We start from the raw sequence: 13,660 nt of genomic DNA on the forward strand, positions 1-13,660 counted from the left end.
GGGCTTGGATTGGGTTGATCTTGGTGTCGTTGAGTTCGTATTTCCGAGACGCTCAGTTCGACTATAAGCTTGCTGAAATCGGAGCTGGGGTGCTCTCGGAATTAATTTTTGAAGTTTCCAACTAGCTTTCGCCTCGAGATTCGTGCCCGATCAAGCTAATTTTGTGATGCCGTATCAATTATAATTAAGCAGAACACTTCTTCATGAAATCGATCGACAGTCTTCTCTATCACTTTATTACCTGACAAACACATATACTTGTGTATCTTGTGAGCTTCTATTTTTTTCTATATTAAAGAAAATCTAAGTATATTCATATTGCACTATAACTTTGTGTTTAGCACACACCAATGACCGCATAACCCCCATCTATGCTACACTATCTTAAGCCGATCCTTCATACTTTAATTAGTGTATAATGTAACAAAAATGATTAGTATCACACAAAATAAATATTCAAAATATGATGCATGAATAAATAAATAAAATATCCAATAATATTTATAATCATCAAAACACATGATTAGGCTCTTGGATTGCAACATTAAGGGTAATATTATAGCTAATAAAATGTAATAAGATATGCATTTTTGTGTTGAATGAATGTGTTTTAGAGGGAGTATGATTGAAAATTGAGATGGTGAAGACTTGAATGTTTAAACACAAATCAATTAATTTAAATATTACATTTCTTTTATGTATCTCTTTCTTAAGATTATTTAAAGTTTTATTGTACTTTTTAATTTATTATTTGCATATTTGTGTTATTCTTTTTCATTTTTTGACATTATCCTAAATTTTATTTTGTTTATTGCAATGCATTTAAAGATTAACATTTTGGGTGTTACAAATGAATTATCATAAGTCATGCAGAGAAAAGACCAAGTATCGTTAATGCAATGAAATCAGTGTGAATCTTCAAATAGCAATTAGAGATAATGAGGGAGAATGGATTGGTATTTTTTATTGGATGAAGTATCACATTTTTGCAATGTTTATGGAGTTGATGTTCGTAGTATGAATTCTACATTCAAGGCTTGATAACAAATAGGATATAGAAATGAAGAAATAGCAAATTTGCATCATTATTGTGTGGATTTTTTTAGACTTTTATTGATCATATGCAACTTCAAAAACAGAATAATAGATTCTCCAAAAATTACAATTTCCTTAGGACTGTTTGGATATAGGATTTATGTAGGATATGAGCGGCATTTGGCCGAGGAAGCGTGCGAACATAAGAAAAGATGGATTATTTTTAAACGAGCAAGCTCCCGTCGCCATCATTACTTCCGATTGAACATAAGAAAGTGGAGGTGGGATTTCGGGTCTGACAGAAAGGAACGATTTCGAAGGAGGCGAAGAAGTTATTTAGCGACTCGTTCAAACCTCTATTTGTACGTGAGAGAGGCGAAGGAGAAGAGCAATGAGATGGGGATCAGCGGCACCGATTCCTTAATCTTAAAATTTTTTTTTTTATAAAACTTATATTTTTCTTCAAATAATTTAAAATTTTCATATTAGAATTGCTATATATATATTGTATTATTAAAATATATTTATTTTTATTTAATTATACCATATGCTCTTGATTAAATTTTTTTAATGTAATTTATATTTTTATGTTAACAACTCTCATTTTTAAAAACAACCGATGTCATTCAAAAATCCGAATGAAAAATGCTGAATATATTTTTAAATCTACAATTCGTCCACCTCCAAAAAAAATTTCTGTCTCGGCCACAGGATATAAATACAATATATTTTAATATTATGAGTATCAGGTCAATACCTTAAATATTTTCCTCAAGATTGATTTCATGTAGTCATATGATATCAACGGTCGGTCATTATTATGGATTTATGATTTTTATGTGAGAGTTCTATTAAATTAGCCCAGTTAAAAAATCAAGAGGGAATCCTACCTTGAGCTTTAACATTAATTATGAAAAAGAACACAAATAAACAAAGTGGATCCCTTTGATTTCTTCGTCATATAAAATTCCAGAATCTTTGTGCAGTGCTCTTCTCAGGTTTGTTCATTTAATATCTTCCTACAAATTGATTTCGAGTAGTCTTCCATCAGGAGTTATTAATCATTTATTCTTGGTTTTTAAGTTTTAAGGGAGCATTCATTATAATTAGGCCACTTAAGATGCAAAGAATGAACATTACCTGAACTAGTAGATAAGGGGAAATATATATAGATAAATACTTTGAAGCACTGATAAGATTACTTCGACGAAGGCCTGAAAATCTACCTTGCTAAAGAGTGGAACAGTTCGATCATAATAATTCCATGCAAGCAACTAAACAAGCACTACTCTCCTTACTTGAATCAGTCGAACTTGGTAGTAACGGTGCTGTTCTTTTGAGCGAAGTTGTGCTTGTTATTGTGCATCCACACTTTGAGCACCCTTCTCTTAATCCCAATCTCCTCACAGAAGTTCCCCACATCCTCCTCATGCCTCTGCAGTTTCCACCCAACCTTCTCCGCAAACCTCGCCATCTTCTCCTTTTGCTCGGCCGTAAATCTAGTCCTCAGCCTCTTTTTCTTGTCCTCGGGCATTTCTGACGGTGGAAGCAAAGGCGGCATCATAGCTACTGGCCTTGGCATGATGTAGCTGTGAAAGTGAAGACAGTGATCCATTGAATTTGAGGATGAGGAGAAGGGTTCTCCTTCAACCGCCTTGCGGTGGAAGTTTCGATGGCAGCCGCAGACAGAGCAGTTGAGAGCCTCAAGCATGCCATCTGCGCCACCAGGCATGAACTCTCCACAGCCGTCTGTGGCATTACCGCCGAAGGAGGCTGCGTGGTTCTTGAGACATTCTCTGTATTTTGTAGATGCTGCCGCTACTGTCTTACAGCTGTGGTGGCTACGTCGCTGATGATTCTCCTTCTTACCGGCGAAGGAGAAGAGGGATGCTCCATTGAGAGAGGTTTGGTTGATCATGCTGTGGCTGCAAACAACTTGGACATCCTCTTCTTCCTGGTCAGAGAGGTCCATGCTCTCTCCCTCTCTGAGCTGATGTGGGGTAAATGCAGAGTGGAGAAATAGTTAGCAGACTTTCTGATATGGCAGCTGGATATTTCTAAATGAATGAACAAAAAAGCATCACCTTTGAATTAAATTTAATGCGAAGAAGCCTTCTTTTTAAGTTAGGTGATTGGCTCATGAGGACTTACGTTAATGCAGAGAGATTAATGATGGCACATACGATATATTTCAGCCCAACTTCTTCCCGTCCTCTAAGTTTTTGTTCGGCGGAACAAGCCACAATTTTGTTTGAGCCTAAGTTATCCAACATATTTGCTATAATGCAGAGCGGGGAAAGAATTTTTCATTTTCTAAGAAACTGTAGATCTAAGAAGGACAACTGGGGTTTGGATGAGCATTGGCATGGATTCAGCAAGATTCTGACAGATCATAAAAATAAGTGAATGAATAGTTCCCTGCGCCGCTGCAGGAGACAAGACCTCAACTTTTCCGACAACAGTAGAAAAAAAACAAGAGGAGCTACAGTTCCGTGGATAGAAAGAGTGTAGTCCTCCACTGATTCTTGTAAGCTTTATGAACGAAAACTCTTAAGATTAAATTTATTAAGGGCCCTACAGTGCAATTGTTGAACATGTGAGAAGAGAACTTTACGAAGATATTCTTAAAAGGAGCGATACTAGATAAGAAAACAACTTATTTGGGTGGGCAGTTGTGCTGTGGTGTGGCTCTAAGTAAGAGGTAATTGTTTTGGTAATTATGATGAGACGAAGATGAACTTGATTTTTGCTGAAGAGAAGAAAGGATGAAGATGTGATTGACAAAGTAAAGCGTGTGATGTTTGCATTGCATGATCTATCTATGCACGGTTTGAGTGTCGAGAGAGAATCCAGCAGAGGACAATTTTACCAGAAGAGAGAGAGAGAGAGAGAGAGATCTTAGAGTGCCCTTTAAAAAGGAGAAATGAAAATCAACCAGCCATTGCTATAAACTGACTGTTTTTATGGGGGGCAAATATATATAGGTTTAAAATTCTTTCTCATCTTCAAAGAAAACAGTTTGTTTTGTTATTTCATGAAATTTTTAAGACCGGCACAATTTATTAATTAAAGGAGTATTACAACAGCACCAAGAAGGAAGCCTTATCAAGTGAAGTGGTATGACTTGGACTTACGATCAAGCGTCAGCCACGTTAGACATCTGAGTTAGCAAAAACAATCAGGTCCAATGCCTCCTTCGGGTCAAAAAATAAAGGCATAGAGGGCAATGTATTATGTTTAGGAGTGTTGACATATTGAAAGAATTTAGCAAGTGAGGTAGAGAACATTTTTGACAAGATACTAGGCAAGAAAATAATCGATGAGAGGTAGACGTTAATTAAACACCATCAGACACAATAGAAGTAAGATAAAAACTTGGCAAGTAATCAATGAATGCACAAATTGCGGGATTGTCCACTCCTCTGCTAGCTTCAACCCTAACACACAGATGGTGCGAACAAAGAAGTAACCTCGCCAATGGCAGGAAAAAACAGAACTTGAGAACTAATTCCTTTCAACATTTCGTTTGTATGTTTGTAAGAAACATTTTTTGAGTTTATACACGGTTTCTTTTGAGTTCATTGTCATATAGTTATTATACAGGGTTTCTTTTGAGTTCATTGACATCTGAGTTAGCAAAACAATCAGGCCATCCAAATTAATAATATACTATTAATGCTATGTCATTAGTTCAGATATATAAAATAAGATTGTAAGAAATGAGAGATAGTAAATGGGAAGACATCATCACGAAAGTAACTTCTTTCAATGCTTTGCATGATTGGTTAGTGATAAAGACCATCTATAATATATTTATAGGATCCCTTAGTTCTCTAATTGATTCGTCAGCATGAGGATATTTTATGTCAAAGCCTTTTGAAGATGTTTATGCCTTGATAAAGAAATTGAAATAAATTACTTTTAGTGGCCCTCTAATAGGGTGAATTATAAGAGTGTAGTCAGTCGCCTTAAGGGAAAAATTGAAGTTTCCTTCAAACTTCAACTTTTCCCAGTTAAATCAAACCCTAAAACCTCTCCTCTAATGCATCATAAATACCATTAGGAATGATGCATCCTAAATACCATTAGGAATGTATTGGGCCCAAACCAAGACCTTGGTCAAGCCTGGTTGACCATGTCAACCTATTTTGACCCAATAGCCCTTTGAGGGTCTAAATGGTTATTTTGACCATTTAGACCATTCTGACCCATGGAACTACTCCCACCACACTCCATTGATCAAACCAAAGATGTTGAGCCCAAACCTAGACCCTGGGATTAACCTAGTTGATTAAATAGCGCTTAAGGGTTCAAATAGTCAATTTGACTAAAATGACCTTTCTAATCCTGGAGACCATACCCATTGGCCTCCATTTATCATTTCAAATCTATTAAGCTCAAATCCTGGCTTTGGGTCAACTTGGTTGACCAAGTTAACCTAGGTTTATCAAATCAATCATTTAGTATTTCCTACACTAAATCATGATTCAAATGCATGTATACCTCTTCAAAACTCCTTTAGACACCCTCTATTGATATAGGGCTGACTGGACACCCTGATCCAGTCAACAGTTGACCTTATCAACCAGACCCATGTATGGACAAATCCAATCAACATAAGGATTCATAACATACAGTCAAATCTAATTCAAGCAAACTTTTTAAACTCTCAAGACCACTCATTGGTATATCTTAAATTCATTCAAACCTAGCATGAGTCACATCAATGTGGGTTTGACAAAGTAAACACTTTGGACTTGGTAAAATCAATCCATACATCCAATTAAACTTCTATCAAGCTTTCAACATAATCTCATATAATGGCTTGAGTGTGTTTAAGCTCAACATAAGTCAAGTTGTTGTTGATTTGACCAAGTTAACCCATTATGACTCAGTCAAATCTCCCTTTATTCATGAATATGCACTTAAACTCTAACATCCTAATATTAAACCCTTTGGAGCTCATCCTAACAACATTCAAGACTATTTAATCTCCACATGAGCATGCCACCTTGACTGGTAGATTGGTAAACCCAATCAGTAAAGTCTTTAAGAAGCTTTTAAATGGTCAAACATCCTCTCAAAGAAAACCTAATTCATTCCACTTGCTTAAAAATATTCTAGAGTCTTCCCAAATAACTCTTAAGCCTAGTTTAACCCTATATTTAAACCTAAACTAACCCTTAATCCTCCCCATGTGCTCAAAAGGATAATTCACCTTTCCACATACTTGTCCTTTTATCATTTGATTCTCTTCCATCTTGACAACTCCAAGCTAGGTTGCAAGCATTAAGGGGGCACGTCAACTGGTTGCAGCCCTCCAAGCAGCCTTAGGTCATTTGAATTGGAAAAAAGAGGTCAAGTGACCCTCATTCATTCATCTAACATTCTCTAACAATTCTCACCACCTCCTGAAGAGAGCTAATTTTTTAATTTTTATTTTGCTTCTGTGGACTTTCTTTCCATCCCTCAAGCTAGGATCTGACGATCAAAGCTTCTCGATGGTGAGATTCTGGCCACCCCATTCAAGTTTCATTTAAGGTCTATAGCTAAAGATTCTGACTTCCTCAAGCATTGATATCTTTCAGAAATTTAATTGTGGATAATCTACAAGTTTAGAAAGCCCTTAATTATCTAAAAATGTTAGTCCTAGCTATCAAGGTAAATCCTAAGCCCTAGTTCAGGACACTAGCTTTAAAAAAATTTCTAATAAGCGAAAAAAAGAACTTTCTAATAAGCATGCTTTAAGCCATGAAACTAAATCCCCATTAATGCTCACTACAGGAAAATCACCCATTTCTGGCGGCTGTTTCCGACAACAATTGAGCTTTTTTCGGCGATTTTGTAATTTAGCGGCGGTTTTCCGGCGGTTAAAATTCCGCCGGTAAAAACCGCATAGGAAAATAAATTCCGGCTGTTTTTTTCCTGCGGCAATTTCGTCCGGCGGATAGCCCGCCACGAGATCCCGGCTCAGCCCCACGGCTCCCGCGCTCAGCCACCCGCGATCCAACCAACTGTTGGAGATTTTTTTTTTTATTTGGATGAGAAAATATCACCTAGCCTATGGTTATTGGTAGGTGAAGGTTTGGAAAACAACATTAATGCTAAAACATACACTTGAGAAGCATTAGATACAAATCCAATACTCCTACATGCATTAACATGCATCCTCTACGGATTCTCACATGAGAACGAACAACAGAAAACAACCAAATTTTCACTGTTTTGCAAAGAGGACGGCCGTCAAGGAATTTTGGGGGATTTCATTAGCCAGCAGATTAAGGAGTCCATGGCCCATAGTAAAGGGGATCATTATGTTCAAAGAGGGAGACCATATCCTGAAGAGTTTGACTTGGTGCAGTACCCCAAAGGTTTTTTTTACCCTTCCTTTTTGATGGAGTTGGAAACCCACGCCAGCACTTAGCTCATTTCAGAGCTGGGTGTTGTAATGTGGGTGGTAGTGATGCTTTCCTTTTCAGGTAGTTTGTGAGCATCCTTTTCGGTGTAGCTTTCGACTGGTATGCTGAGTTACCAAATGGCTCAGTAAAGACCTTTGCAGAATTGGAGTCTTTGTTTGTTAAGATATTTGCAGGAGCCCGACATCACATCACAGTGGGGGACCTTGTAGTTGAAAAATAGAGACCCAATGAGGGGTTGGTGGATTACATTCTTAGGTGGAAAAATCTTAGCCTAAAATGTGAACCACAACTCCAAGAACAACAGGCCATAGAAATTTTACTAAGGAATATTCATGGTCCTATAGCACTCATTCTTAAAGGGTTCACTATTAGGACTTTTGAAAAATTAATTAGTAAAGCTTATGGCTTGCAATCTGAAGCATCTCAGTTATCCTTCCTTAAAGATAGCAGTAATGGTGACCAAGCCGAGAAATTCAAACATAAATCAGTTGAAAAAAAGGGCAGTGTGTCAGCATTATCCTTTCAGAAGGGAAAGCAGATTCAGGTGACTGAACAACAATAACCCAAAAAGATCACTGAACAGCAGCCTAGAAGAGATAAGGAGAAGGCAATCAAAAAGTCTGATCCTAGGGGATTGGCAGAAAAGATCAACCAGTAGTATTCCTTTAGGAGAGATGATATTAGGAAGATCTTTAAGTCATTAATTCAAGATGATAATTTTCAACTCCCTAAATCCAAAAGACCAGCAGATGTTGATAAGAGCAATGACCCAAACTATTTCCCTTATCATCATAGGATGTTGGGTCATGTTTTAGAGGATTGCTATGTCTTCAAAGAATGGGTTGAAAGTGTAACACCCCACAATACCCCTAAATAGTACCATTGAGTGTAACATGTGTCACATAAACATTTATCATTTCAAAAACATTTACTACAACTTTTGAAATCATCTAATAATTTAAATACTCCAAATATAAACTTACAGATCCCCTACAACAACAAACTAATACAAGACTGAAATATTTCATACTTCAAAAGGTAGACTTTAAACATAGAATAAACATTAACCTAAAATGTAAATACTTGCAGAATAGTCTTCTTCCACCTTTTCATTTCCCTTCCCTGTAACAACAGCCAGTAATAAATTACTGCTGAGCTATGAGACTCAGTAAATTATATGCAAAATTAATAACAATAAAAATGCATTGATAAAATGAAATACAATATTGACTTAATAATTGAATCATCTTATCATTATTTGTAAAGCATCATAAACATCATATTGAGCATCATCATTTATGTCATTTAAGATAGATACTGAATATTTAATCTTCTAAAAGATTTGGCTATACATTAACATATTCAATGGAGCCCAGGTAAACCTGGCATTATCACCATTGAATTTCATAGAGGTCCCTTTTGCCTCTTTAGGGGTCCCTTTTGCCCCACCTGCTATGCAGGTATCCATTTCCGTGGGGTCCCTTTTACCCCACATGCTATGCAGGTATCCATTTCCGTGGGGTCCCTTTTACCCCATCTACAATTCAGGTTTCATATTGGGTCCCTTTTGCCCACCTGATAATGTAGATATCATAACATAAAATAGCCAATCTTTATAAAATAAATATTCAATAACTCTCATATTCATACTTCATAACATATTTACATGGTTAATGCTTGATTCATCTGAAATAGGAAGAAGTGGATATGCTTCTAACAATTAACGTCATAACATCATATACATAACATAAAGCCATTATGAACATGTTAATGATAAAAATCACGAATTTCCTTTATCAGTTGCATGTCTAAAATATTCATGTATGACATTTACCAATTGCTCTCATAATAATTGCATTAACAATTAAAAATATTAGTATTCTCATATATGTGCATACCTCATATTTTTCGTGATTATATGAATCTGATCTTACCAATACATGACATTGAATATCATACACTTTAATTAAAATTTTGCATTCTTACCTTCTTGACTAGTCGTTTCCTCCAATTCCTTACTACGAACTCTTCTGCGATTGTAAGTCACCCCATAACTTTCTCTTTGCATGTATGTATCTGATGAATCATAACTTCTATCTTAAACCTTCTTCACTTCATTGAATCCTCATTTAGATCTCACCTATGAATCAAACTACAATTTCATCCGGCAAGTCTAAGTAATCACATAAACATCTTGGTTACCCTTTTCTAATAAATTCATTAAAATCTGAAGAGTTCACTTACCTGCAGTTATTTTCCTTCCTTTATTGTTACAATAGAATTTTCCTTTCAATATTGCAATGTTTAAAAATCCAGAATTCCATTGATCTAAAGTCACTGTTTAAAATAGGAGACTTGCGATCCTTGTTATAAGAACTCTCTCCGCCTATTGCTACAGGAAAAACTGCAAATTCCTTCACCATTCTATGGCTTCCTCTACAGTCCCGGAATATCAAACCGAATTCTGCTACATGGAAACAACACTCTGTCGCTAACTCTTACAGAATTTTCCTCCGGTGCTAGTATATGGAATTTCTGAACAGATGCCAGGACAAATGAGTGGACCCCACACTATAACTGCTCTTTCTCCTTATCCATTTGCTATTTACGGAACTCCAAACAGAGAAAATATATGAAAGATCGAGGGCCCACACACTCCTATAATTGTTTTCATTCTAACATTCCCATACGGTGCAAGAAAGTCTTCATAGCAACTAGTATACATAAAGTTAATTTAATATATTATTAATCAATAACTAACTAGAAAATAATAAAATTGATATTTAATTATCTAGATTTTGGATATTACAGAAAGTGAATACAAATCTGATAGGATGAGTCTTCCTGATGCATACTTAGCAAACCTATCATAGGGATCTGCTAAAGTGATTCATGTGGAAGAAATCCCTACCAAAGGGCAGAAAGCAGAGTCAGCCATTACAGTTTCTCCTTTAGTAATTTCTAATCTGAAAGACATGGTTGATTTGCTTACAGATACAGCGGGTTGGCTACTGTCTTTGTCCAAATTTTCATTAAAAATCTTAGACAAGTTATCTAATGTCTCATTGGAGTTTCCAAAATGAACTCAGATGCCCACCAAAATAGTATCATTTGGAGTTCCTTTAAATAACTCAATGGGTCCTTCACCCTCGAAACTTCATAAAAAGAGAGTTTCAATGGTGAAGGGAAAAGAAAAGGAAGAGCCAACTTCCAAAATCAAACAAGTTATCCCTCCAAATGGCAAGGGGAAATCCCCTAAGCCTATCACTCTTTTTGATTTCATGTATGCTCCAAAAGGTGTTAATGAAATGAACTATCCTTCCGCGTACGTGCAATCTGACCATTCTAAATCTGATAATGAACATGTAACTGAATCTTCTCAAATTTCTGAATCAAGTGAACTAAGTTCTGATGATGATCTACCCTTATACAAAATATAGGGAGTAAAGATTATCATTGAGCCTGAGTCACCTGACTTAGAGACAAAGCAAGTGAAGGAGGAATCAGATTTTGAGGTTTTGGTTGATGTGACCTCAACTTCTGAGCCTGAAGAAATAACAAAAATTAATCTCAGAAGTGGTCGTGTTGTACCATCACCAATGACATCTAAAAAAGATAAGGGAAGAGACCCTATCAACCAAAATGTGGGCGTGGTTCCACCAACACATGTTCCACAAGAACAAGTGGGTGGTGGACCACTAAAAGTGGATTATAATGTGCTAGCACACCTTAGGAAACTCCCTGTGAGATTGAGTATATATGACGCTCTTATACTTTCTCCTGAAATGCTAGAAGCTTTGATCAAGGCCCTACTTAATTGATCCTGAAATTTGTTTGGCTCAACTCGCATAGTGTTCCTTTGAGGAGGCTTTACACTTAAAAGAAGTACCTGGAGTAACCTTTTCTGATGAGGACTTACTTCTAGGTACTTCAGATCACAATCGTCCACTTTATATAACTGTCGATATTGATAACTTCAAGTTGAGTAGAGTCCTTATTGATCCGGGTGCATCAGTCAACATAATGAGCCTAAGAACTTTGGCCCATCTCAATATTGACACGCAAAAATTAAGTTCTGGCAAAATGATGTTACGTGGCTTCAATGAAAAGGGGCAAAGGGCTTTAGTCTTTGTAACTCTTTCACTTTTGATGGGGGATTTGAGAACTGAAGCTAAATTCCACATCATTAATTCTAAAACTTCATTTAAAGCACTTCTTGGTAGGCCTTGGCTCCATGAATACAAAATGGTTCCTTCCTCTCTACATGAATGCATGAAATATGAAAGGAATGGTGTAGAACATTGCATAAAGGAGGATTTGAAACCATTTAGTATGCATGAAGTCCGGAAATACGAACATGCTTCTTACTATGTTCCAAAGAGGCTGTTAGTGTTTTCTAGATCTGTGGTACCGACTGAAGATCAAGTGGGAACTAGTGCACCAAAAGAAAAATCTCTAACACTTATCCAAGAGCACCTTCAAGAGGAGCTTGTGGATAAGATTAGATGAAATCCTGCCCCTCCTTCAAAAAATAATGAGGAGGTACGATGGCACAGCGTGCTCGTGGCAGAGATCATGGCAGAGGAGGCAGAAGCCAAGATGAGTGGAAGATGAGGGCCACCAAAGCCTCATCTCCACCCCCTACTCCAAGAAGGCCCATCACCCACATAGGCTCAGGATCCAATACAAAAGCTGAGTCAAATGTGTGGGCTTCATCCTTTGCAAGACATCGCAGCCACATTTAGTCAAATGATCGTCGATGCAAGGTGTTGTTAATCAGTGAAAATGACAATGCTCTATTCTTTATTTGGTGAGCAACAGACTTCTCCTTTGGTAGTTTACCATTTCGGAGATATTCAATGAAAGGTTGGCGCCAATCATCCTCGTCATCTACCACAAATGAAAACTCATTAAAGGAAGAAGGCTCATTCAGATTTTCAAAGTCAACAAGAGACAAAATTTGGCGATTTTGAACTTCTATTTGGACTGAACCCTTTTTAGGACATGACATCTCCTTAGCAAGCTTTGCTAGAACGTCCGCCGTAGCATTTTGACCATGCGATATTCTAACCAAAGTTGCATTAGGAATTTGCTCAAACAGTTTCATGGCATATGAGTGGTATTGATGCAAGTTGGGTTTTAGAACTTTGTAGGTTCCTGCAACTTGGTTAATTACCAACTATGGATCACCATAAATTTTGATATCTTTAATTTCCATTGATATTGCTAATTTTAAACCAGTTATCAGAGCTTCATATTCTGCCTTATTATTTGTACAATGGTCCGATAAACTATAAGAATATCGTAATATAGCTTTATCAGGTGTTATGAATATCAAACCAACTCCAGCCTTACCGGGGAGGAGACTCTATGGTTCGGTACCTCTTTGGAAAGAGGCCACACCATCAAAATAAAACTGTTAAGTGGGGCTTTTATGGTCATCTAGATTCATTATTTGTTCGTCAGGAAGATCATCATCCAGGGGAGATCCTGCTGGTATTGGATGTGCTGCTAGGAAGTCAACGAGAGCTTGTCCTTTTAAAGCACGTTTGGGAGTGAAAGTGATATCAAATTGAATTAATATCATGACCCATATGGCTAAACATCCTGAGAGTGTTGGACGGGACATGAGGTACTAAAAGGGATTGACCTTAGAGATCAGATTGACTTTATGAGAGAGCATATAATGCCTAAGCTTTTGAACAGCAAAGATAAGACATAAGCAATGCTTCTCAATAGAAGTGTAGTTCATTTCAGGAGGAATTAGATGTCTGCTCAAATAGTATAAGGCATTCTCTTTTCCTTCATTGTTGGTTTGGGCCAACAAAGCTCCTAGAGACTCATCTGAGGCTGTAGTGTAAAGGATCAATGGTCTCCCCATAATGGGAGCGGCCAAAATTGGAGGGGACAAGAGATAGCATTTTATACTATCGAAGGCATTCTGGCAGCTATCATCCCAATAGAACTCTGAATCTTTCTTTGAAAGGGCTGCAAACGATTGGCATATACCAGACAAATTGGATATAAAGCGTCTTAGATATGCCAACCTACCTTGGAAAGATCTTAGTTGAGTAAGACTTCTAGGAGGTTTCATTTCTAAAATCGCCTTGATTTTAGTAGGGTCAATTTCGATGTCACGGTGTCGAACAACAAACCCAAGAAACTTCCCTGAAGACCCCAAAGCACACTTCAAGGGATTCATCTTG

At 37.0% G+C, this 13,660-nt stretch overlaps 1 protein-coding gene across 1 annotated transcript; it reads right to left on the reverse strand.

Annotated features, from left to right (window-relative positions):
* Positions 1-2,338: 2,338 nt before the first annotated feature.
* On the reverse strand, positions 2,339-3,007 carry LOC110098277 (zinc-finger homeodomain protein 3-like). The gene has a single exon (XM_020825047.1). The coding sequence runs from the start codon at positions 3,005-3,007 to the stop codon at positions 2,339-2,341; it is 669 nt and encodes a 222-aa protein (XP_020680706.1).
* Positions 3,008-13,660: the final 10,653 nt, after the last annotated feature.

This window comes from Dendrobium catenatum, unplaced genomic scaffold (genome assembly GCF_001605985.2).
Source record: "Dendrobium catenatum unplaced genomic scaffold, ASM160598v2 fragScaff_scaffold_218, whole genome shotgun sequence".
NCBI classification, from domain to species: Eukaryota; Viridiplantae; Streptophyta; class Magnoliopsida; order Asparagales; family Orchidaceae; genus Dendrobium; species Dendrobium catenatum.